Source organism: Leptidea sinapis, chromosome 19, assembly GCF_905404315.1.
Source record: "Leptidea sinapis chromosome 19, ilLepSina1.1, whole genome shotgun sequence".
Taxonomy (NCBI): domain Eukaryota; kingdom Metazoa; phylum Arthropoda; class Insecta; order Lepidoptera; family Pieridae; genus Leptidea; species Leptidea sinapis.
The window spans coordinates 12796867-12822150 of NC_066283.1; the positions used below are offsets into that span (position 1 = coordinate 12796867).

The following is a 25284-nucleotide window of genomic DNA, read 5'->3' on the forward strand; positions in this document are numbered from 1 at the left end:
CAAGCCTGCCGTAAGGAACTTCGTTCCAATAAATACTATGACTGTTCATTGTCAGTACATATATGAAAATTTAATATACAACCACAACAAGCGTCACCTTTTTGCTCTTTATAGTGATTTTCATTATTATAACACTAGAACTAAGGGAATACTTAATTCTAGTAGGCTTCATAAGATACATGTACTAGATTTAAGGGTAAATTTATACACTTTTGTAAAGCTGAATATCTATATGATCGGACAGCCTGAGACTAGATTATGATAATTTTATATCAATAACAGTGTGTTCTCTCTCAGAGCGCCATTTGTTTCCGAGGTGGTGGTGGCGAGTGTTTGAAGTGACATAAAAAATAATTCTAAATCAATTTTAAGAAAATAAATGCCTTTATCCCTTTAAACACATTTACGGAATTTACTAAGGGAAAATGAATAAAACAATATGTTACTAAAAATATATAAATATTTATTTACAATAACTAATATTCTAAATAACATTTGAGAAGGCACATTTACTTGAACATTGATCGAATATATAAAAAAATATTATACCTAAGTATACTTTGCAATCCCAATACATTAATAAATAACATTTGAATTAACCACGAATGTAAATTATATTCTCGTTGATGTCGATTACGATTCGTCGTAAGTATTAAAATTGAAATAAAAAAGAAAATACCACGATGTTTCGATACAGGAGGTCTATTACCAAAATCGAAAGCCGAATTTTCGTCCAAAACGAAAGAACGACGAACTCCTGTTATCAAAGTACTTCGGATTAGAATAGTGAATAGATTTCGTTTCGGAACCATAGACATAACCATAAAAACTGAAGTTGTAGTTACGACCTTATTAATCTCAAACAACGAAAAAGTAAATGTCAAGAGAATTTGGGAATAAGGTAAACGAAAGACAAAATGTCTAATCGCGAACTTCCGGATCCGAAACACTTTCGTAATAGGAAAATGTACGATCCGTGAACCGAAACTTCGTACATCTATTTTGGTAATAATATATTTATATTATCGCCACCAACAAACAAGGCAACGCTCTTTAAAATTATCAGGTACTCCAAAATTGATATATAAATAATAAAATCGATGCCTCAGTTCCAAAGAGTCACAATTCAGAAAAGGGTTACAAAAAAAAGCGAGATGTTATCGTTTGTAACGAAAGTATTCAAGACTTATGAAGAAATATTGGAAGTGATAACTAAACTGGATGTAGTTATCGACTTGTTTCTTTCTCTGTGGTAATGCTGGGTTATCGTTTATAAAACAATTTCTCATACTCATCTCAAAATGACTGAATTTCAAACTTGTTACACTTTCGAACTGAGGTATCGAAATGTAAGTTACCATGGCTACTATATGACTGCCAGTTATGTTCTGTTCATAGAAATTCATAGACAAAACACAACGGCTTTGCTCTTTTGAATAAAAGTCCTGCCGTATTACTTATGGCATTTATAAATACATGGGGCCCCGCCGCCGGCAGAAATAAACATTAACGGCCCTACAAATAAACTTGATGTAAAGTTATACCAGAGAATAAACTTAGTATAAAGTTATACCTAGAGAATAAACTCGGTATAACGTTATACCTTAGAATAAACTCGGTATAATGTTATACCTTAGAATAAACCCAGTATATGCAAAATGTTGACTATATCAATGACAACACTGTCAATACAATTATAATTCTGAAGTATTGCGAATGTCAAGTAGCCTTGTAAACAAACGCGGGAAATGTTATACGCCCGAATAAACCAATACCTATTTGTAAAATAATAAATTATATAGTAAATTTGCCTATTCCTGGGTCATTCTCAGGTTGGTTCCGTATAACATCCAAATGTTTTGAATTTTCCTTAGTGTTAATTCATGTTGACTCGCCACGCTGGCACGAGACTCTCAAATATTGGCGCAATTAACACTAAAGAAAACACAAAACATCTGGATAATTATGGATTTCCGCAAAGTAACGCCTACTTCAATAAATATCCTTATAACATGTTTATTTGTAAGGCCGTAAAATTATTAAATATCTATTATCATCTCTAGGTCAAGATCTCGTCCATATCACGGAAAGGAGGAACAAATTGAAATGAATAATATAATGATTTGAAACAACTGCAAATAAATAAATACACCCACCACATCAAACATACAGAAGTTATAAATAACCTAGTTTGTATAAAAATTATGCGTTTACATGGAGCCAAGCGTATACTCATACAAGTATTTATTATTATATAATATAAAAAATATTAACTAAACAATTAAATCTTAAATTGAAAAAAAAATCACGCATAACTCGCGTTAACAAATAGGTTTCTATATATATATTACATTGTTCTGGATAATACCAATAAACTATGTTCATAATACATAAAATACACATATTTTATTTCTATCTTTTTGTACACTGACAGTTAAAAGCATCCGCCATTTATGAAAAGTTTTATTATTGGCACACAGGAGGGCGCTTGTAATAAATGTTGCGTCAAAGCTTTTACCAATAGACAAGTAGATTAAAAAGCTAAGCGTCGCAGCATTCATTCAAAAAGCGGATCTTAAAAATACAGTCTAAAATAAAAAAATATAAACAAAACGTATTTTTTCAGAAAATTGTACTCTCTTCTCCATGTCCCAGCACTTTTTGTGTTTTCTAGGATATGTCCTGTCAAGTGTACGGCAAATAAAGGCCATTCTATCTACGTCCATAGCAATAAAAAGCCTTAATATTGTATAGACGAACAGACCTATGGTCTGTGGACTGATATTACTTTCCCTCAACAGACCGCATGTGGTCTGTGGACTTTAAAACTTGTTAAAATGGAATGACCTGTTTACGTGACATCTGCGAGTGCTACAATATATCGGAGGATAACATTTCTAAAACAATAACGATTACATATTTTTTATAGAGATTATGTCTGATTCAAAACAAATTGATGATGGTGACGAGTCACATCTTTAAATTGTACCCAAAGAATGGAAAGGTCTAAGCCGTTTTGTCTTTTTATCTCTTGATAAAAAGACAATTATAAGATATATCATACGGCAAGCAATAAGAACTGCTTTAACGGTTATTTTGAAGCCAATGGAGACATCACACCTAATTAAGCGGTTTTTTCAAAACAATGTGATCTACATTAACAGTTCCGGGGGTTTTGGGTATCGGACTCAGTGATTTGCGACGACCTGTATAGCGGAGTGGTTAGCGATCCTACCTACTAAGCTAGAGGTCCCGGGTTCGAATCCCGGTAGGTGCAAGCATTTATATGATGAATATGGATATTTTTTTCCGAGTCATGGATGTTTAAATGTATTTATGTATGTTTATATGAATTTATGTATGTTTAAGTTAGTATATTGTATTAAATATATCATTGTATATCATATGCTTATCAGCCGTGTGGTCAGGTATCTTTGCAGGAGTATTGACAATGCCGTCATGGCGTTCTCCCTATTGTCACAAGATTGTTGCAGCCAGCTTACGATGCAGCTTGTTAGCCACTAAAGATAGCGCGGAAAAACGGTGTATTATAAAGGAGACCATCCCCTACAGACACTTACTTAAAATAAGCGTTGGAAAATGGTTTACTAATGGCAGGCTCCTTTGCACAGGATGCTGTCTAGATTATGAATACCATAACGGCGACTATTTCTGCCGTGAAACAGTAATGTGGAAGCATTATTGTGTTTCGGTCTGAAGGACGCCGTAACTAGTGAAAAAAACTAGTCTCAAGGTGACGAGCGCAGTTGTAATAGTGCCGCTCAGAATAATTGGGCTTTTCAAGAATTTAATGCATTGTAAAGGACATGGCGTATTAATTAGTTAAACGTCTTGATCGTCTCGTCCGTTATTGTCATAAAAAAATTATATTCAAGCATCGACAGTTTTAAAGGTATTCAGGGGAACCGCATTGTATCCATGAAGCCCAGATGAATTACGAATATTATCGGTAAAGGCTCTAGACTTTGGACCCATCTAGAATCCAGAGATTTAAATTGTTATCAATTTTTGACAATCAACTTACTTCCGAACGGCGATCGACAAAAGAATTTAACAAAACATAAGATTACATAAATTAATTGGAGAAAAAAACCTTACCACATTTCAGATCGACAAATTTCTTAACAATTTGTTATTTTTAAAGTGAAATCGCTCACTTTTGGGATTAATTAAATTAAATTTGTTTAGATTTAAAAGAGCGACATCTCAAGCCAATTTCCTACTATGCGAATATTGGAGTTTAGCAAGATATTAACTGTAAAGTAGATCCTGTAGATGGAGCCACAACCCCTGAGAGTTGAACAAGAACTACCAAGATTTACGAACCATACGTCACTCGAACGGTTGGCTCAGTTGGAAGAGCGCTCGGACGGAATCGTTCATAAAAATTGTACATGTTTTATTTGACAAATTAATTATATGATTTAGTATGATGTTACATTGACCTTACAAACGTTTCGATACACTTGCTCTCACCGCGACCGTATAAATAATTTGCCAATATTGTTAATTGAACATTAAAATCCATATAAAGATGAAAATGAAAATAAAATCAATCACAAAATGAGCATTTTTAGAGAGTATCTGAAAATGATCATTCGAGCATCCAAAGTGATACAAATAGCGAACTTGGATGCTCCCGTCTGACAGTGATGACGATAAACCTACCTTTCGAAACTACGCCAAAATAGAGCTTTATATTATAAAGATTTAAAAAAAGCAGTTACAAAATATCTCTCTTCTCTCTCACTCTCTCCTCCTCTTTCATTCGCCGTCGTTCGTGCATCGTTCATGTCCGTCGGCAATAATATGCACATCAACATAATTAAAAATATTATTGACTACAAAAATATAAGGAACATTCTATATTGACCTAGCGAACTGACCAAAACCTGGACAGCGCGCAACCACAGTGAACCTTAAGTCTTTGATAGAAGGCATGTTGTGGCGTGGCATGCTGTTATCGACATTCTCGAACATTCATTTTCAGTCATTGATAAATAATACCTGAAACAAGATTTAGTTATATATTATTTTGGTTTTCTTGGGCGTCGACTAGATAAGACACTTAAAAATAAAATAAAATTTCAATCAAAATCAGCCAATCATTTTTTATTATCGTTGAATAATTTAAAAAAAAATGTATTTTTGAAGTTATACTTCTTTGGCACGTTATGAAAAAATTATGAGAAAAATTTTCGAGGTATGCGACATTCGTTTTTTTTTTGTTTCTTAGTCCATTACTAGGGCAGGCAAAGGATTCAAGCCCATACGGCGGTATTCGTTTTTTAATAATTAATTGTCAAAGCCATATTTGCAAGTTTTTTAGAATATTGTTCTTTCTACAAACGTAGAATAGCAGGAGGAATAAATAATTTTAAGGATTTCTGCTTTGTTACGCCAAAGAAGTATTACTTCTTGCGTGCATACATACGCACACACACACTTTTTTTAATTCTCATAAATGTGTTCAGTAATGATAACTGAAAAACCATTCTTTTGGCAATATTAAAATAACAGTGGCTTCCTGAGACAGTGCAAGGGGAACACTAGCTTCGCTGGGCACAGTGTCAAGTCAATGTCGACCAATATTGCTTGAACCCAAAGCCCGTGATCTCCCTCGGGAAATCATCAACCGGTGCCGGAAGAAACCAACTACAGGACTCAAACTAACAAACATAGTTACGAAACAAAAGAAAAAATATGATATATTCCTCTGTTAAGGGCTAGGTCACTAGGCGCCGCGTAGCGATGTGGCTTCATTGTGCGTTTTGTACTGTATTTATTACGGGAAGTGTTCCGAAGAGCTTTTTTAACTTGATTCCTGCATTCTAGCTTGGATATAACCTCACCGAAAGAATTTTGTCTCGATACTCCTCATAGAACGCGACGCGAGTCTTGGTGGAGCCCTGCTTGAGTCTCCTCAGCGTGCTGTACTTGTCGTCGCCCGCCCTGGTCTGCGCTTCGTGCAGCCGGTCTACCGTCGTCTCTGTTGTACCACCCACCTACCTCATAACTCCTCATAGAACGCGACGCGAGTCTTGGTGGAGCCCTGCTTGAGTCTCCTCAGCGTGCTGTACTTGTCGTCGCCCGCCCTGGTCTGCGCTTCGTGCAGCCGGTCTACCGTCGTCTCTGTTGTACCACCCACCTACCTCATAACTCCTCATAGAACGCGACGCGAGTCTTGGTGGAGCCCTGCTTGAGTCTCCTCAGCGTGCTGTACTTGTCGTCGCCCGCCCTGGTCTGCGCTTCGTGCAGCCGGTCTACCGTCGTCTCTGTTGTACCACCCACCTACCTCATAACTCCTCATAGAACGCGACGCGAGTCTTGGTGGAGCCCTGCTTGAGTCTCCTCAGCGTGCTGTACTTGTCGTCGCCCGCCCTGGTCTGCGCTTCGTGCAGCCGGTCTACCGTCGTCTCTGTTGTACCACCCACCTACCTCATAACTCCTCATAGAACGCGACGCGAGTCTTGGTGGAGCCCTGCTTGAGTCTCCTCAGCGTGCTGTACTTGTCGTCGCCCGCCCTGGTCTGCGCTTCGTGCAGCCGGTCTACCGTCGTCTCTGTTGTACCACCCACCTACCTCATAACTCCTCATAGAACGCGACGCGAGTCTTGGTGGAGCCCTGCTTGAGTCTCCTCAGCGTGCTGTACTTGTCGTCGCCCGCCCTGGTCTGCGCTTCGTGCAGCCGGTCTACCGTCGTCTCTGTTGTACCACCCACCTACCTCATAACTCCTCATAGAACGCGACGCGAGTCTTGGTGGAGCCCTGCTTGAGTCTCCTCAGCGTGCTGTACTTGTCGTCGCCCGCCCTGGTCTGCGCTTCGTGCAGCCGGTCTACCGTCGTCTCTGTTGTACCACCCACCTACCTCATAACTCCTCATAGAACGCGACGCGAGTCTTGGTGGAGCCCTGCTTGAGTCTCCTCAGCGTGCTGTACTTGTCGTCGCCCGCCCTGGTCTGCGCTTCGTGCAGCCGGTCTACCGTCGTCTCTGTTGTACCACCCACCTACCTCATAACTCCTCATAGAACGCGACGCGAGTCTTGGTGGAGCCCTGCTTGAGTCTCCTCAGCGTGCTGTACTTGTCGTCGCCCGCCCTGGTCTGCGCTTCGTGCAGCCGGTCTACCGTCGTCTCTGTTGTACCACCCACCTACCTCATAACTCCTCATAGAACGCGACGCGAGTCTTGGTGGAGCCCTGCTTGAGTCTCCTCAGCGTGCTGTACTTGTCGTCGCCCGCCCTGGTCTGCGCTTCGTGCAGCCGGTCTACCGTCGTCTCTGTTGTACCACCCACCTACCTCATAACTCCTCATAGAACGCGACGCGAGTCTTGGTGGAGCCCTGCTTGAGTCTCCTCAGCGTGCTGTACTTGTCGTCGCCCGCCCTGGTCTGCGCTTCGTGCAGCCGGTCTACCGTCGTCTCTGTTGTACCACCCACCTACCTCATAACTCCTCATAGAACGCGACGCGAGTCTTGGTGGAGCCCTGCTTGAGTCTCCTCAGCGTGCTGTACTTGTCGTCGCCCGCCCTGGTCTGCGCTTCGTGCAGCCGGTCTACCGTCGTCTCTGTTGTACCACCCACCTACCTCATAACTCCTCATAGAACGCGACGCGAGTCTTGGTGGAGCCCTGCTTGAGTCTCCTCAGCGTGCTGTACTTGTCGTCGCCCGCCCTGGTCTGCGCTTCGTGCAGCCGGTCTACCGTCGTCTCTGTTGTACCACCCACCTACCTCATAACTCCTCATAGAACGCGACGCGAGTCTTGGTGGAGCCCTGCTTGAGTCTCCTCAGCGTGCTGTACTTGTCGTCGCCCGCCCTGGTCTGCGCTTCGTGCAGCCGGTCTACCGTCGTCTCTGTTGTACCACCCACCTACCTCATAACTCCTCATAGAACGCGACGCGAGTCTTGGTGGAGCCCTGCTTGAGTCTCCTCAGCGTGCTGTACTTGTCGTCGCCCGCCCTGGTCTGCGCTTCGTGCAGCCGGTCTACCGTCGTCTCTGTTGTACCACCCACCTACCTCATAACTCCTCATAGAACGCGACGCGAGTCTTGGTGGAGCCCTGCTTGAGTCTCCTCAGCGTGCTGTACTTGTCGTCGCCCGCCCTGGTCTGCGCTTCGTGCAGCCGGTCTACCGTCGTCTCTGTTGTACCACCCACCTACCTCATAACTCCTCATAGAACGCGACGCGAGTCTTGGTGGAGCCCTGCTTGAGTCTCCTCAGCGTGCTGTACTTGTCGTCGCCCGCCCTGGTCTGCGCTTCGTGCAGCCGGTCTACCGTCGTCTCTGTTGTACCACCCACCTACCTCATAACTCCTCATAGAACGCGACGCGAGTCTTGGTGGAGCCCTGCTTGAGTCTCCTCAGCGTGCTGTACTTGTCGTCGCCCGCCCTGGTCTGCGCTTCGTGCAGCCGGTCTAGCGTAGCGCCCGGCTGCTCAACTCTTAACACGGAGAATTCACATCGCAAATCATCCAACTGCTGCTGAAGATGCTTTGATTTCGCTAGGTATTCCACTCTAGAAAAACGGAAAATAATTTTTACTTCCCAAAGAAATTTTACTTCGTTACTGAAAAATTAAAATAATACCAAGCTGAATAATATTATTAATAAGTTAATAATAATATAAATAAGCATTTTATTCACAGAAGATCAGTTCAGACACAGGTAGCAGCGGTTCCTATCGAGGGTTCAATCTGACACGAAACGAAATTGAGGGCCTCAATGATTGGCTTAGTAATCTTAAGGCCGGAATACACATGCATTTTGATGGCGCACTTGCATACCAGTTTGCCTTGCACGTTTTTTTATAATGGAATAGGAGGACAATCGAACGTACGGGTCACCTGGTGTTAAGTGATCACCGCCGCCCACAATCTCTTGCAACACCAGAGGAATCACAGGAGTGTTGCCGGCCTTTAAGGAAGGAGTACGCGCTTTCTTTGAAGGTACCCATGTCGTATCGTCCCGGAAACACCGCACAAGGAAGCTCATTCCACAGCTTTGTAGTACGTGGAAGAAAGCTCCTTGAAAACCACACTGTGGAGAACCGCCACACATCCAGATGGTGGGGATGATATCCTAACTTGTGGCGTGTTGTGCGAAGGTGGAATTCGGCGGCAGGAATCAGGTTAAACAGCTCTTCGAAACACTCCCCGTGATAAATGCGGTAGAAGACACACAATGAAGCGACATCGACAACGACCTGTATGCTGCGCCTAGTGAGAAAGCTGGAGGTCCACTTGCATAAGCTCTCGGGAAGCCCAAACGATGGATTATTTGTGAGAGGACCGCCTTGTGCCATACACGATCAAATGCCTTCGCTATATCCAGGCTAACTGCCAGGCCTTCCCCCTTGCTTTCAATAGCCGCCGCCCATCAATGTGTTAGGTATACCAGAAGGTCACCTGCCGACCGACCATGGCGAAAGCAGTACTGTCGGTCGTTGATCAACTGGTGACCCTCTAGGTATACCAAGAGCTGGCGGCTAATTATGCTCTCTATGATTTTGGAGAGCAGTAGTTTGCCGGATCCGAACTGTCTCCTTCTTTTTGATCGGATGGACAAGGGCTGACTTCCATGAGTCAGGGATAACGCCTTTGGAATAAGAGTGCCGGAATAAACGCGTTAGCATCGGCGTCAACTCAGGGGCACACGTTCTAAGCACGATTGGAGAAATGCCATCCGGCCCGCTCAACTTCCTGTCGTCCAACGAAAACAGAGCTCGCCTAACAGTTTTCTGTCTGAACTGTACTTCAGGCATAGAGCTCTGACACCGCGGGATGGTCGGCGGTGTTTTTCCGTTGTCGTCAAGAGTCGAGTTGGAGACGAACAGAGCGCACAGGAGATCGGCCTTCTCTTTTGCCGTATGGGCCAGGGTGTCATTCCTCATGTGCAACGGCGGCATGGACGGCTGGCTGAAGTTACCAAGAGTAGCTTTCGACAACGACCAGAACTTGCGTGTTCCGGTCGGGTAACTGGAAAGCTGCTCGCCGATTTTGACAACGTGTTTTGACTTTGCACGGGCAATTTGCCGCTTAAAAAATCTGGAGGCACGGGTGAATTTCCTCTTAAGAACTATGCAGTTCGGATCCTTTGTACCCAGCGCCGCAACCCAAGTTCGATACGCCTGTTTTTTTTCAGTCAGATGCTGCTTTAACTGACGCATTGAACCAGGGCTGCAATCTGCCACCGATCGGTACTACAGAGCTTGGTATAAAAATATCCATGCCCCGCAGTATCACATCGGCTACTGCAACGGCACAGGCAATAGGATCATTCGTAGGGAAACAACCCTTGCCCCGAGGGTAGTGCCAAACGCGGCGGGTCACTGGTGGTCTGCGACGTTGGCGTCGGATTGCCACTACACCCCTGACCAGGCAATGGTCGGACGTTCCGAGAGCGGCGTTGACAGAGACTGACTGGTAGCTATCGGGATGTGTAGTCAGCAGAAGATCCAATTACGACAGGATGTGGCTATCCACATCCGGGAGCCGCGTTGGCGACTCAACCAATTGGGACAGACCATACGCCAATGCGAAACTATGCACAGATCGCCCTGCGTAGTCTGTGGTACATGATCCAAGCCATTCCGCATTGTGCCCGTTGAAATCACCCAAGATTACGATTTCAGCGGAGGGGATCTGTTAAAGCAGGTCGTCAATTGGCGCTTGAACGCAGCCCATGATATGATCGGTTTCTGCGTTACCACTATGGGACCTGTAAACACACGCATAGATGCGGTCCTCTAAATCTACGCGGAGCCAGAGAGTAAACAGGTCCCTATCCTCAAAATTGCCGAGACGGCGACAGCAGATATCATCCCTAACGTACACACATACCCCGGCAAAAAATTATGCTCAATTTTGTACCCGGGGTACGTTAAATATGACGTATCGCTAGGTCGAGATATCTGCATCTCCGTAAGGAAACACAAGGCCGGCTGCCGTCTCAAGGTGGGAATGGCCACCGTCCTCGACACTAACCCATGCAAAACATAGCGGCACTAGGCCGCTACTTCGCGCCGGTATTCTGTGCGAGTGTGGTAATAACCCGGACGAGTCTGGCCCGATTGTGCTGACGTCATAAGACGGCAGCGTGACTCTCCCACATTTAAAAAGCCCGTAGTCCCCTCTTACGACACTCTTGGGCCTGGAACTCCGCTATTCTTTTTACGCCCCGTGCACGTGTCAGCTATTGTCATGTGTATATACTAACTGGCATGCATGGATCTTGCAAGTAGATCGCACACAATTTGATTTACTTTAGATTTAGTAGCGGGTGAACGCGAAACCGGCGCGTGTGAAGAGACTCGCAAGCTATGTACATGATAGTGACTGTCAAGTTGTCGTGTTAAACTTAATGTTATTTCCAATTTAGTTTTGGCCGGGATTGAATTTCTCAATTTTTTTCTGGATGCATTTCTGGATGCGAAACCGATTTTTCTAAGATAAATATCATTTTTAGCAACACCATCACGAACAACGGGTCAAATGTAATACGGAGCAAACTCTTCGAATCCTGGCCGCAAAAAAGATTATGTCTACTATATTTCGTAATGACTTCCTTTGAGTTGGGAAAATTAAGAAGGGGAAAATCTTATGGGTTGGCGTCACCGACATGCTCACGACTGGCGCACGCCATAAAAAATAAATATATTAAGTAAAGTTAATAAAGTTAAGACACTTTTTGGATGTGTGAAATCTCGTGAATTTGCGTCACCGAAATACAGCAGTATATCTGTAGCTATACGTATTGTGCAACATTAGTGCTGTGTATATCTTATAAGTGAAGTTGAATGGATTTAGTGAAAAGTTCAATGTGTAGGTATATACTGTGAAATGACGAATTAGTGTTTTTGTTTGATTAATATATTATTGAAAATAAGTTTTAAAAATAAATTAAATTTAATAATTTAATTGCTTTTAAATATTCTGAATTTCTATCGGCAGTTTCTACAATTGCCTCTTATTTCAAAACGAATTTATTAAACGGCAGACAATATTTTTACAGTCACTCTCACCTCTCCTTCTCAATCTCTAGCGAGAGCCTGTGTATGTGAGGGTCGGAGTCATCCATCACCAGCTGGTACGAGTTGATCTCCACTTCGGGTTCTGAGTGTCCGTTCACCAGACCATCACTTCCCAACTCCGCCGGTAGAGAGCACGTCGAAGGGAAAAGTGATGGAACCGTAGACGGCTGAAACATACGAAAAAAAATAGGAATTCTCTACGAGAGCAACCAAAAACATCATGTCAGCTTGATGTGTTTACAAGCGCTACCAACGTCATGAACTGTCATAAGATATTTGACATTTTTATGTTCAAGATATATGATTGAGTAGATTAGACATCCCAATTAATTATAACATTTAATTAACGACTTACTTTGTTAGTACCGTTTTATATAATTATAATTTTAGAAATAACAGCTACAATAGCATATTGATCTTTGGTTAACTTGATTCGTGTAAGTTAGTTGGCACTTCAGTAGTGCCAACGAACAGTTGGTAGCATAATCACTGTGACGGTCGTGCCCTATATAAGCCAGAGCGCTCAGTTCGAGAGAACATTACATAATGTGAATTGTAAGGGGTAACGCTGCCCAAATTGTTTTAAATTATTAGTGGAAACTGTAAAATACAGATATTTTTTATCAATTTTAAGTGCGTTTAAATAACCAACCCCTTCTACAATCATGTTCGGAAAGTTCGACACGTTTTCTTTTCGAACAGAAGTGGAGAGAGAAGAGGCGCCGTAGCTAGTGAAATTACTGGACAAATGACACTTAACACCTTATGTCTCAAGGTGACGAGCGCAGTTGTAGTGCCGCTCAGAGTTTATGGGGTTTTCAAGAATCCTGAGCGGCACTGTATTATAATGGGCAGGGCGTATCAATTACCATCAGCTGAATGTTCTGCTCGTCTCGTCCCTTTTTGTCATAAAAAAAAGAGTCCTTGTTGCTAAGCAACGCACAACACACGTCTTACACTCGCGATGTCACTTTGTTTTAGTGTTATTTTTTTTCGACGTATTCACAGCTGTCCCAGTCTATCTAGACCATCGTTTCTCAACCTTATGTTGCTCATTGCCCACTTTAAGAATATGTTTTTTTATTTTACTTTAGTAGTTGATTAGCGTATTTTTTTGCCTTTTTAGACTTATTTTTTAATCGACCAACGCCCCATCTGCGCCATCTCAATGCCCACTAATTTTCAATGGGGCTTCTACTGCCCCCCCGAAAGTCTCAACCGCCCACAAGGGGGCGTTATCGCCCACGTTGAGAACCTACGATCTAGACGGTATACTCACTGGTGGGGAGGATGTGTTGGAAGTCCTCGTGAGGAAGTTAAGCAGCTTCTCCTTGGCATGTTTCTCCGCGACCCTGGCCGCCATCAGCTCTGACTTGAGTCGCTCGGCTTCAGCAAACCGCTTCTCAGATTCTTCCACCAACCTGGCTGTTAGGAACTCAGCCTCGCGAGTCTTCCGCTCCAAGTGGACCTGCACGTCGACAGTTATGATAAATGAATACTTTCTAAGCAGTTTTAATTTAAATAAAAAGAATATTTAAATTAAAACTAATATAATATTAATCAAGCGAATGTTTGTTTATCGAGTATTTACAATTTTTTCTTAAAATAAAATCAGATAGATAATGGTTCACTTTTTAATAGTTTTGTACTCAAAGGGTAAACCCTGTCATTTAAACCCTGATTTCCGTATGTCACCAGGCTATATCGTTCTTGTTTACATCATTCGTAACGAGACGACCAGCTCTAACCAAAATATAATAATAATAATAATAATTAATCTTTATTGCAGGCATAAAATCCCATACACAATATTGAGTCGTACAAATAAAATAGTATACAAATATATTTGGGCGCAAATCGCCACCTACCGTCAATTGTTTGCAACTATTGATATTATGTTTTAGTTTATCGTTAAAATGAATATATTATTATAGATATCTGAAATATATGATTTAAATACAAATAGCTATTTGTAAACATAAAACTGTTATTTATTAAGGTCTAACTAATTTAATAGACACTGTTTTGACTGTTTGAATTTTTTTATTGTTAAAATATTTAATTGAATGTTTAAATGTTCAAATTAATTTGTATTAAAATAAATATCGTTATTCTGTATCAAACTTTATTATTTTATGCAATAAGTCTTTCTTAATTGTATTTCGAAACTTGCTTGCAGCGCCATTTTCTTACTTCGTAATGTTTGTTCAAATTAAATGGACAAACTATTATATAAATCATTTGAAGTTATATAAATACACTAAAACATTTATTAAGCTGTATTTAGGAATTATTTTACAATACCTAATTTTAAAAGAAGTTGTATCTACTCTGTTTAATCTATTGTACGGAAGCTATAAATGCGGTTGTTTTATGTAAAGACGGTTCATATCTATACTAGCAGTTGTGCTTCAATAAACTGAGAAATTCTTAGTGTTGTATTTCTTCATGATGAACAATTCAAGGAAACCCTGGTTTGACGCCGACATATACATACAAATAAAATAGTATACAAATAGTCTACTTACAAATAAAATAGTATACAATACAATTACACATTTTTTTTTACATTTATTTAACTCAGATAAAAGCAAACGAAAACAGCTTTGTGTCAAAGTTATTTTCTATTTGCTTCCCGATGTGTCGAGAGCCAATAGGCTATCATTGGACTACGCAGGTCCTGGCCCACCACCTGGAGGGTGCTGTTACCCGAGCTACGCAATCTTCCCAGAAGGAAGATATACAAGCTCTGATGACAGCAAAGAAATCGGGCATTCCCGCCTCGGCGAACATGCTCGACGCGCTGCAGTACCGCGGCAACTACATAAGAATGCGATATACATCATTATATTGCACCCTTATGGTGCTGAAGGACGCCCTCTTGTATCGGTACCATAACTGGCATGTATAGAAACACTCGCAGTATGCCCTGAAGAGGGTGCCCTTCACTTCATCACTGCATTTAGCAAATCTGCGCGCGAGCATGTTGCACCAAACCGATAATGCCCGCCTTTCCCGCTCCATGTCGAGATCGTCCTTGCGATCGTCAGTGACAATGTGTCCAAGGTATTTGAACTACTCAACAACCCGAACGTCTGTTATATACGAAGATATTAAAATCGTATTTCAATATACTCGAAAGGATTTTAAATGTAGGGTAGGCCTCCATTTAATCAAAAATTCTAATTAACCGTTTGGTTTGCCAAATAAAACTTTGTTTTTGTTTTTTTTTTGGACAGATTGTGTACTTCTCATAAAAACAAAGACGGCAAATGGGTTGAATGTCAAAAAAGGCCACCACACACATTAAAATAGGATGTTCAATATATGAAGATATTTTATAAAGGCTCCACTAACAAGCTGGTCAAATTATTGAGTATCTTTAGTTTCCTGAAGCCGGCACTCGACCTACCTTCTCTTCCTCGCTGCGTATGTTGGAGAGCCGCAGTCTCGCGTTCTCCCTTTCGGCGTCAGCAGCCTTCTGCGCCAAGAGAGAAGCCTCTTCCTCCGCCACTCGCCCTTTCTCTGCCAACAGCTCTGCTGTCTCTTCTGACCGACGCTGTAAGCAATTAGCATTATGAAACAGATGACAATCATGACTTCTCTCTTCCAACATTTTTGCAGCAACCCTTTCATGTAACACCTTCCTGAAAGGCCGGCAACGCTCCTGTGATTTCTCTGAACCACCAGGTGACCCGTACGCTCGTTTGTCCTCCTTTTCCATAAAAAAAATGAAAGCTCTCTCTCGTATATATTAAATATTAACAAAAACTCTGAGAGAACCAAGGGCCGACGAAATTAAAACACCTACAAGATATCTCTTTGCTCTGCTAGCACTAATTCTCATCTGGTGCGAAATCGCTAACACCATGAGCCGTACTTTGGTGCACACTGACGTAAACTTCAACCAGTAAATGGTTTAACACTTATAACTTAGTTTAAAAATATTAACTATTTTAAATTTGAAAAACAATGATAATTCAATAACTGGTTACTAGACCTAATAAAAAAATTATTTCTACCTCTATGTTTTCTGGGTATAAACTTGTAGTACTGGGTATAATTTTTAAATAATTTTGTAGAATTGTATATACATTAAATAGAATCAATATTATATTATTATTAGTTACATTTAGAGTGCAACACTTACAAGGGCCTCGTTAGCCAGCCGTATCTCCTCCTGGTACTGCAAAAGTCTCTGTTCCATCGCCGTTCTCTCCCTCTCCGCTGACTCTCTCAGCTGCTTCTCTCTTGCGAGCTTGTTGCGTTCGATTTGTCGACGCTGTATATGATTTTAATCAAGATCAATAAAAAATTCGGTCAAGTGCGAGTCGGCTCTAGTACGACGGTACGGACTTGTAATCTTGGTGCCGTAACATCCGCGTCGTACAAGATATAACAATGTCTCAGATACGCGGAGTATTGAATGCGTGGAACCATCCTTAAAAAAAGTTACGTCTGTCATTTGTCAGTGCATTCAGTGAGCTCATTCAGTGTGACGGCTCTGTCTGCCAATGATAAAAAAAAGTGTGTGTGTACTTATGTATGCACGCAAGAAGTTATACTTCTTTGGCCTAACAAAGCAAAAATCCTTAAAATTATCCATTCCTCTACGTTTGTAGAAAGAACAATATTGTAAAAATCTGGCAACGATGGCTTCGACAATTAATTATTAAATAACGAATACGTCTGTACGGGCTTGAACCCTTTACCTATCCTAATAATGGACGAAGAAACCAAAAAAAAATCACGAATGTCGCAAACGTCAGAAAATTTTAGGAACCAACTTCACCCTGTTACAGTGATGCGCGCGAATCTTAAAATTTCCCTCTCATAATTTTTTTATAACGCGCCTAATGAAGTATAACTTAACGCATCTAATCCCAGTCTGCCGATCTATAGTGCCACACGCGGCGGCAACACGAAGTATTGAACAGATCTCGAATGAATAACGGTACGTGAGCCCAACAGTAGTGGAGATCTGCTCCGCGGAACCTGTAGCCGTTTGGATGTGTTGAAGGAGCCCGTCAGTTCCTACCGCAATGGGACCTATGCAGGTATGCGGAGATTCGATTCGACTCTGGGGTCAGGAGAGGTTAGTTATGCCCCTACAGAATACGCGGGGCATCCCAGATACCCACCATTAGGGCAAAAGTCTTAATTCCGAACGTCCAGCGACAGAATCTCTAGGACTGATTAGTTTGGTACCGTCTTGGAGTAGGTTAGCACAATATATGTGACCACTTTTTTAATAGAAAGTGTTAATTTTTTATTAAAAAAGAAACAATCCCACGTTTCTTATATCTCAAAGGGAAAGGGTTATGCAGGGTTTTTGATGACGGCTTAAATGTTTCTTCATCTTCCGACATCTTGAACAATCATCGTCATATTTAGAGCGTTTACAAAAAGCCTTAACATATTTTCAATTTATCGGGAACAGACAGACATATAGTAGGTAGTATGAATAGATAAGCAAAATACCATCGCCTAACTGACTCACCGCAAGATCTCTACAACGATATACAAGATTGAAGATGTTTAACAGATCGCGATGAAGATTAATGTAGGGTTAAGCTAAGTTTTATACGACTGGGCGATATTCTTAAATGACCAAATACAGATTTAGAGTTATTGTGTAGGTATTTATATTAAACGCTATGACACTTACTTTAATCGTTATTTACAGCAATAATTATTTAGCTAAGAATCCGTGAAATACATATAATTAATGAAACTCACTACTTTCTCTTCCTTGGCCTGCGCCTTCATCTGCTGTACTTCCATCGTATCGGGCTTGCGTCTGCGCATGTACAGATCGTGGTTGCCGATACACAGATCTAATATCTGAAATAAATACAGAGTCACTCCAAAGATCTAGCAAGGAATTCAACATCCTTTACTACAAGGTCTATAAAAAATACTTTTTTTCCCCACCTCGATGAAAAGCGGTCTGTTAGTCTCTGGTACGAGGGAGTGGCCGATTCTCTCACGGCTATTGTCCCTCGTACCAGAGACTAAAAGCGAGGTTTTATATCCAGGTAGGAAAAAAAATAAAATCGTATACGTCGCACCACGTGAGATAAGAAGTACATTGCCACCCGCGATTGTCAATATTCTGCGGGTGAGAATGACCTACTTTTCTCCCTAGGTGCAGGCGTACGGTTTCGTTCCAATGCGAATCGGTATTCAAATTGAGGCATCTCAAATACACGAAATCAGTTTTGTGTTCTTATGTACAATACTGTATTGTTATTCTGTGAAATTTTTTATCAAAATAATATTTGTTTACATAAACTGTAAATGGCGGTGCGTCAACATCTCATAGCATGTTTTTGAGATAGCCCTTGCATATTTTTAGCGACTTGAGGTCCTATTTATTTGTGTTTATTACAGAAACTGTGACGAGGCTATGAAATGTGGCGTCACCAAAAGGCTCAACAGAAGACCAGCGTGTTTGTCTCTTTCATAAGTTTATTTTAAGCCATTTATATTAATGTGTACCTACTATACGATTCAATTAAAAAAAATAAAAATTTTCTTTCTTTCTTCTTTCTAAATAAACGTCTTTCTTGCGCGCTGTTTGCTTTCTATATGACACTATCATCGCATCAGTGCGCCAATCTCAAACCATCTCCAACTCCACCGCGATCGTATTCACATACTATTTGAAATCTTTTGTATCGCACTCTTTTGCGAAGTAAGTCACCAATACTGCGCATTCAAGGTATTGTTGAAAATCATTCCTAATTATTGCGATTTCTTTGAGGATGTATGGTGCGAATGATTGTCTATTTGTTTGACACTCTCTGAGAATATTGTATGATTTATTAGTGTGACTGTTATTATTAATGTAAAACTAAAATGAGTACTTGAGTGTCGTGTGCAAGGAGGGTGTTAATACTACACAATAAGAGGCGGGATTGCCTAAGTAAAACTTTAAATTTAGTCTAGTATGAAATGTGCAGTGATTTGTTACAAGTTTGAAATAGTAGCAATTTCAGTACGGCGATTGGCGACAAAGTATAATCCGGTTAAGTTTGAAAGCGAACAGGTGCCTAAAGCGTAGTGGATTTCGGTTATCTCTGTTTTTTACAAGATTATATCATCTTTCAATGACTGCATGTTTCATACGATCGAGTCAATCGCTTTTTTCTTAGAGAGTTTCGCTAGGTAGCATAGGTCTACTGCGACATACGAATTTGTAAGACCATTAAAATAGTTGATATACAGCAAAACGCTTACCAATTTATTCATCCCTTTCGGCGAGAAGAATATAAAGTTGTTGGCGCTCTTGTCGACAAACTTGATAATGAACTTCTTGTCATCGAACGATATGTGCTTGATCTCTGACCAGGGGAAGGTGGTCTTGGGAGTTAGCTTGTTGTCCTTCTCGTAAATGTTGAGGCCCAGAGCTGTGACACCCAAGTACAGATCAGTTTCCTTTTTGTTCTGGAATAATAAAGAATTCATCTAATATATAAAATTCTCGTGTCATGGTATTAAACATTGAACTCCTCCGAAACGGCTTGACCGATTCTCATGAAATTTTGAGTGCGTATTGGGTAGGTCTGAGAATCGGACAACATCTATTTTTCATCCCCCTAAATGTTAAGGGTGGTCCACACGACATTTTTTTTTAATTTTTTTGACATTTTTTTAATTTGTTTGATTATGAGTCAGCATTAAAAAATGTAACAACTTCAAATTTTCACCCATCTACGATCAACAGTTTTGTATCGCAATTTTAATATTGGCAATACAACGTTTGCTGGGTCAGCTAGTATAAATATAAAAAATTGTTTAGATTTAGAGCAAGAGCGACGTCTCAAGTCAATTTTCTAATATGCAAATATTGGGGTTGAGCAGGTTATCAACTGTAAAGTAGATCCTGTAGATGAAGCCACAACCTGAGAGTTGAACAAAGCATACAAGATTTTATAAACGCTACGTCACTCGAACGGTTGATTCAGTTGGGCTAGAGTCCCGCGTGGTTCAATAAATTTTATTTTCAGTTTTATTTTTGATATAAATATATTTTAACGGGGTTGTGTGTAGCCAGAATGTTTTCAACGAGGCGCGTCTATTCATAGAGAAATGTCGATTCCTTAACAATTACTCATGGCATTTAATGTTGGCTGGCAGAAGTTTGAGAGCAGAATAAATGTGGTAGAAATTATTATAGCTATGCGTAGTAATTGTGGAGAAAATGTTAGTGCCAAGGTAAAAGACAGTAGAATTGAAGTGTGATGTGGAGTAAGAGAAAAGGTAGTGGCAGATATTAAGAAGAAAATGATGATGGATGGTAGTAGATTGAGTGCACAGAGGAAACCGACCGTAGTTGAAAGGCCCCGCGTGTTGCAAAAAATATATTATAGTGAGGAAATTATTTTACAATAAACCAAATATAATTAGATATTAAGCCGCATCAACTGCGACGTTTTTTCGTGTTTGTTAACACAAGAACATGTTTTATAAACACATTAGGGGCGTGGCTTAACAGTTTTGTTAAATAAAATATCTTAACATGATTACCGCGGGAAATGGATAACATCACCCGCGTTCGCCTGCGAGGAGGAAAATTTACCTATATAACGTTAGCGTTCACTGAATGTAGACGTACCTATCATTCGTAGGCAGCGTTAATTGTTTTGTTATTGATGGAGAATAATTTCTTTTTCATACAACTGATAACAGAATGACTTGATCTTTGAGATGTTACATTGGTAGATCATAAAAATAAATACCAAAAGCTGGATGCACGTCGTCGGAACTCATTTTTGAAATGAACCAAAAACATAAACAAAAACAGGTGCAGTGGACGGACTCTTTTGCTAACATGTTATGTTAATAGATTGGCGCAGCGGACCCGGCTTTACAGTGTTTCAATCATCGTCTTCTTTGCGTGCTCTCTCCGACTAGTGAAGGTTGGCGGTCAGCTTTGTAGTTTCAATTGTTTGTCCTTCGCGAGGCGAAATAGTTCTGCCGCACTCGCGATGCCAGTCCACTCTCGGATGTTGCGCAGCCAAGACTTTTTTCTGCGACCTACGCCTCCTCTTCCGGCAACTTTTCCCATCATGATGAGTTGTAGGAGTTTGTATACCAATATAGCGTTTCAATACCAACAAATAAAGACAAATGAATTAGAGAACGGATATTATTTTCATTAGCTCTGTGTCTATAAGCAGGAACCTAATAATGATGTAGTTATTATGACTACTCATGCAAAATGAATCGCTAATTATAGACGGTTAAGTTGATTTATTTAACATAATGAAAACGCATCTTCAGAACCTGACCAGACTGATAATGTTAGATCAAGGACACGCCCTATCGTAGCCTATTTTATTGTGAGAAAATGTGACCCAACAAGACGTGCTCACCTGCTCATAATTCCTGATAGAACTCAAAATTCTGAGCAACGACGTAATAGCACTCGTTACTTTAGAGACATACCCCCTTATTCATAATGGTCCGCTAACTTTAAACAGCCGCTTAGGAGTGTTTTTTCACATTCTGACTTAGGTCAATAGAAAAAGACAGAGTGAGAATTAGCAATGCTTTCAGTTAGCAGACTATTATGAATAAGGGGGATAATATAAAGTCTTATTAGACTAGTAATCAATAGTTATGTCACACTGTGCTTTTCAACTTTCGTCTCCATTTTTCTTTTCAAGTTTCGTTTGGCTCAATAATTGAATGCGTTAACGAACGCAATGTCAATAAAGTAATTTAGTTCCATTGTTGAATGCTTTGTGGCACAGAGATCCATCCGATGCGTGATGATGCCGATACATTGGAGTCCACAGTGCGCGCTTCGCTTTCAAATATCATCGCGCATGCGTTAAGGGCATGCCTCACGCGCTGTTGGCTGCGCTATAAAGCTACCCTTGGTGAGCAAAAAAAGGCACAAGGTTGTGGTAGTAATCTACCTAGTATGCAGTACTGAGAAGCCTCCCACTGGAAAAATTATTTAACATATGACACTAATTATTAAGAAAAATTGTTAGCCCGACGATGTATTTTATTTTTAATATAAATGACAACAAGGAATGAGACGAGCAGGATGCTCAGCTGATTGATACGGCAAGCCCATTAAAATGCAGGATCAGGATTCTTGAAAAGCCCAAAAATTCTAAGCTGAACTACAATTGCGGTCGTCATCTTGAGACATAAGATGTTAAGTCTTATTTGCCCAGTAATTTCACTAGCTACGGCGCCCTTCAGACCAAACACAATAATGCTTACAAATTACTACTTCACGGCAACAAAAAAACGCCGCTCACAATCCAGCCGCATCCTGTGCAAAAAAGCCTCCCACTGGTTAAAAGTATGGGATGTCGGTATCCTTTACGGAGCAAATGTGGGCGGAAGTGTTGAGAACCGCAGAGTGAGGCGAACTTTCAACGATCAGGCTTGGAAGGTACTGACTCCCCCTCTGGGAGGCATAATTGTGATGGATCGTAGATATATGGTCATAACCTTAACTTACATTGATAGCGAAGTAGTTCACGCCATACATGTCTAAGTCCTGTGCAATCTTCAGGTATTCCATTTCTGCTTCATCCCTCGACATGCCCTTGTGGTCTGCGTACCTGTAAGCGATTTTTTTTATGGAAAAAGGAGGACAAACGAGCGTACGGGTCACCTGGTGTTAAGTGTTCACCGCCACACGGCCGACGGCCTTTAAGGAAGGTGTACGCGCTTCTTTTTTGATGGTTACCATGCCGTATCGTACCGGAAACACCGCACCAGGAAGCTCATTCCACAGCTTTGTAGTACGTGCAAGAAAGCTCCTTGAAAAACCGCACTGTTGACAATCGCCACACATCCAGATGGTGGGGATGATATCCTAAATTGTGGCGTGTTGTACGAAGGTGCAATTCGGCGGCAGGAATAAGTGAAACAGCTCTACGGAACACACCCGTGAAAAATGAAACAACGTCTCTACGCAACGCCAAGTGATCCAGCCGCTCACAGAGCACTGGTTGCACACGGTCTAATGAATGGAGCTGATACTGGGGTGCGCCAGACCAGAGAGGTCAGTAGTCGATTGTTTTGCTTGATGATTGGTCTATTTAGAAGGACATAAAAAATACTAATAATAGTGTCAATCCTCAAAAATGGCTTTGTCTGAGGGGCGGAATTTTAATGAGCTATTTTATATTGTAATATTTTTGGTATTAATGGACTGTATATTAATAAGGAGCTAATTCAGCTCAGATCCACACTACGGTATTTGCTTCTAATCTCAAAAAACCTCTTTTATTTCATACAAAAATTATACACACTGGAATATAGATGTCCGCGCACTGCCAGGAAAATGGGATTATAAAATTGAGGGACTTACGTACGATGAAGCCCAATTGTCCAGGGTATTCCACGCCAGCGCAGATTTTCTCACGTTTCACAAAAAACACTTTGCACAGCAGGACTGCTAAATTTCATGTTATCTCACAAAATTTATAATGTTTTAAGTTAGAATCGCACTATATTTCAGCCTTTACACAAGGAACAGCTGGATTAATTAGAATAGATTATATGTATTGCGTCGGAATGTAATGGACAGGTCATATGATTAGAGAAGAGACAGAGAAATGGGCAAGACTAATAACTGAATGGCAACCACTAGATAGCAAAAGAAATAGAGGTAGACAGCCTATGAGATGGGAAGACGACATCAAGAAAATAGCGGGGCAACTATGGACTCGTACAGCAAAAGATAGGACAGAATGGAAATCTTTGGAGGAGGCCTTTGTCGGAAGACAAGCTGTACCACAGTAAAGACCGTTTGCCGATAGTATTTAGAGGCACTTTTTTTTACTTTATTTTAGTACCTAGAATGTAAAATTTGTACAGCAATAAAGGCTTTTTTATTTATTTTATATGTATTGCGTCACACGAGGGCGGCCATTAAGTTTTTTACACACACCAAATACAGGTGTTTCTTAATTAGCGGCGAGTGGCGTACTGGCGTGCTGATTGTCCAAACGAAGTGGAACTGCACGGAAGCGATACACAGACAGCTTATTCATTATCTGTGGTGTCACGCGAAGCCATATCCATATGTGGCCGGACCTGCGCTAACAATGACTTCCCACTACGATATAATAAGACGAAACGAAACATTATAATAAATGATAACTGACCTTGAGCGGTCGCAAGCCTCTATCCATCAATGAAATTTCTGAAGTTCTTCGACTTTGTCGTAATTCGTATCGTAATCACTCTCAAAACTGTCTCAAGCAAAACTGTGATTTCGCGTCTATTAGGCAGAGTTTTAGTTCAGTTTCGACCGCGCTTTGAATACAACGCCACGCAGTGACAAACTGTTCAGTGAAAAAACTGTCCAAGTCCCAGCATATCCAAACTTAAAAAGGATGGAGTGTCGTATTTCAGGTAAGTGCTCCTCATCATTTTATTAAGAAATTACATTTCAATTGCTGAAACAAAATGTCCTTGCCTCGTGTTCGCGTCCGTCTAGCGCGTGGCGTAGTGTTACTACGTCTAAAGAGCGTATACATTGAACATTACTGCCACGTAACAAGTTGTTAATTTGTTTTTTTGGAAGTCTAGTTATTTATAGTACGTACGTCAATGACGCAAAGTTGCAAGAGATCCGGAAATTACCCCGCTTATACCATACCATACCACTCACCATATTTTAATTCTCTCCTCCCACATTTCAGGTGTCATCTGGTACTGATCGATAACGCGTTGTGGCAACAGGTCCTCGCTGGCGAGCATCCCAGGCTTATAAGCGCTTTCATCATAATCGCCGTACTGTTGGATAAATAAATACATTGTTATTTTGCAATTTTAATTATTTAATAGACAACTGAGACGCAAACGCCCACATTCTCTTGCAAAAACCAGTGGAATCACAGGAGCGTTGCCGGCCTTTAAGGAAGGTGTATGGAAGCATTTTTTGGAGGTACCCCTGTCGTATCGTACCGGAAAGACGGAACAAAGCTCATTCCTTTGTTGTAGTTGGAAGAAAGTTCCTTGAAAACCGCACTGTGAAGGAACGCCACACATCCAGATGGTGAGGATGTTATCCTGTGGCGTGTAGTGCAAAGGTGAAATTCGGCTACAGGAATCAGGTGAAACAACTCTCCGGAACACTCACCGTGATAAATGCGATAGAAGACACAATGAATGACGACGTCTATACGCAACCCTGGTCGAGTGCTGGGTCCCCGAATATTGCCGTGCTCTATTTATGACACCCAGGGGCGTGCATT

General features: G+C 41.1%; 1 protein-coding gene across 2 annotated transcripts in view; it reads right to left on the minus strand.

Annotated features, from left to right (window-relative positions):
- Positions 1 to 442: 442 nt before the first annotated feature.
- LOC126969729 (merlin) overlaps positions 443 to 25284 on the minus strand; it is a 34881-nt gene continuing 10039 nt past the window's right edge. Inside the window, exons 4-14 of one of the 2 annotated variants that reach the window (XR_007730438.1) lie at positions 24699 to 24823; positions 22533 to 22635; positions 19286 to 19492; positions 17783 to 17887; positions 16194 to 16325; positions 15456 to 15602; positions 13323 to 13511; positions 12035 to 12210; positions 8319 to 8530; positions 1604 to 5028; positions 443 to 1573 (exon numbers count right to left, since the gene is read on the minus strand). Coding sequence is in view for 1 of the 2 variants with exons in the window: in XM_050815287.1 (XP_050671244.1) it covers positions 8320 to 8530; positions 12035 to 12210; positions 13323 to 13511; positions 15456 to 15602; positions 16194 to 16325; positions 17783 to 17887; positions 19286 to 19492; positions 22533 to 22635; positions 24699 to 24823 (1395 nt within the window). In the remaining variant the exon portion in view is untranslated. Of the gene's footprint in view, positions 5029 to 8318; positions 8531 to 12034; positions 12211 to 13322; positions 13512 to 15455; positions 15603 to 16193; positions 16326 to 17782; positions 17888 to 19285; positions 19493 to 22532; positions 22636 to 24698; positions 24824 to 25284 lie in introns of both variants that reach the window. The other variant, XM_050815287.1, reaches the window with a different exon arrangement.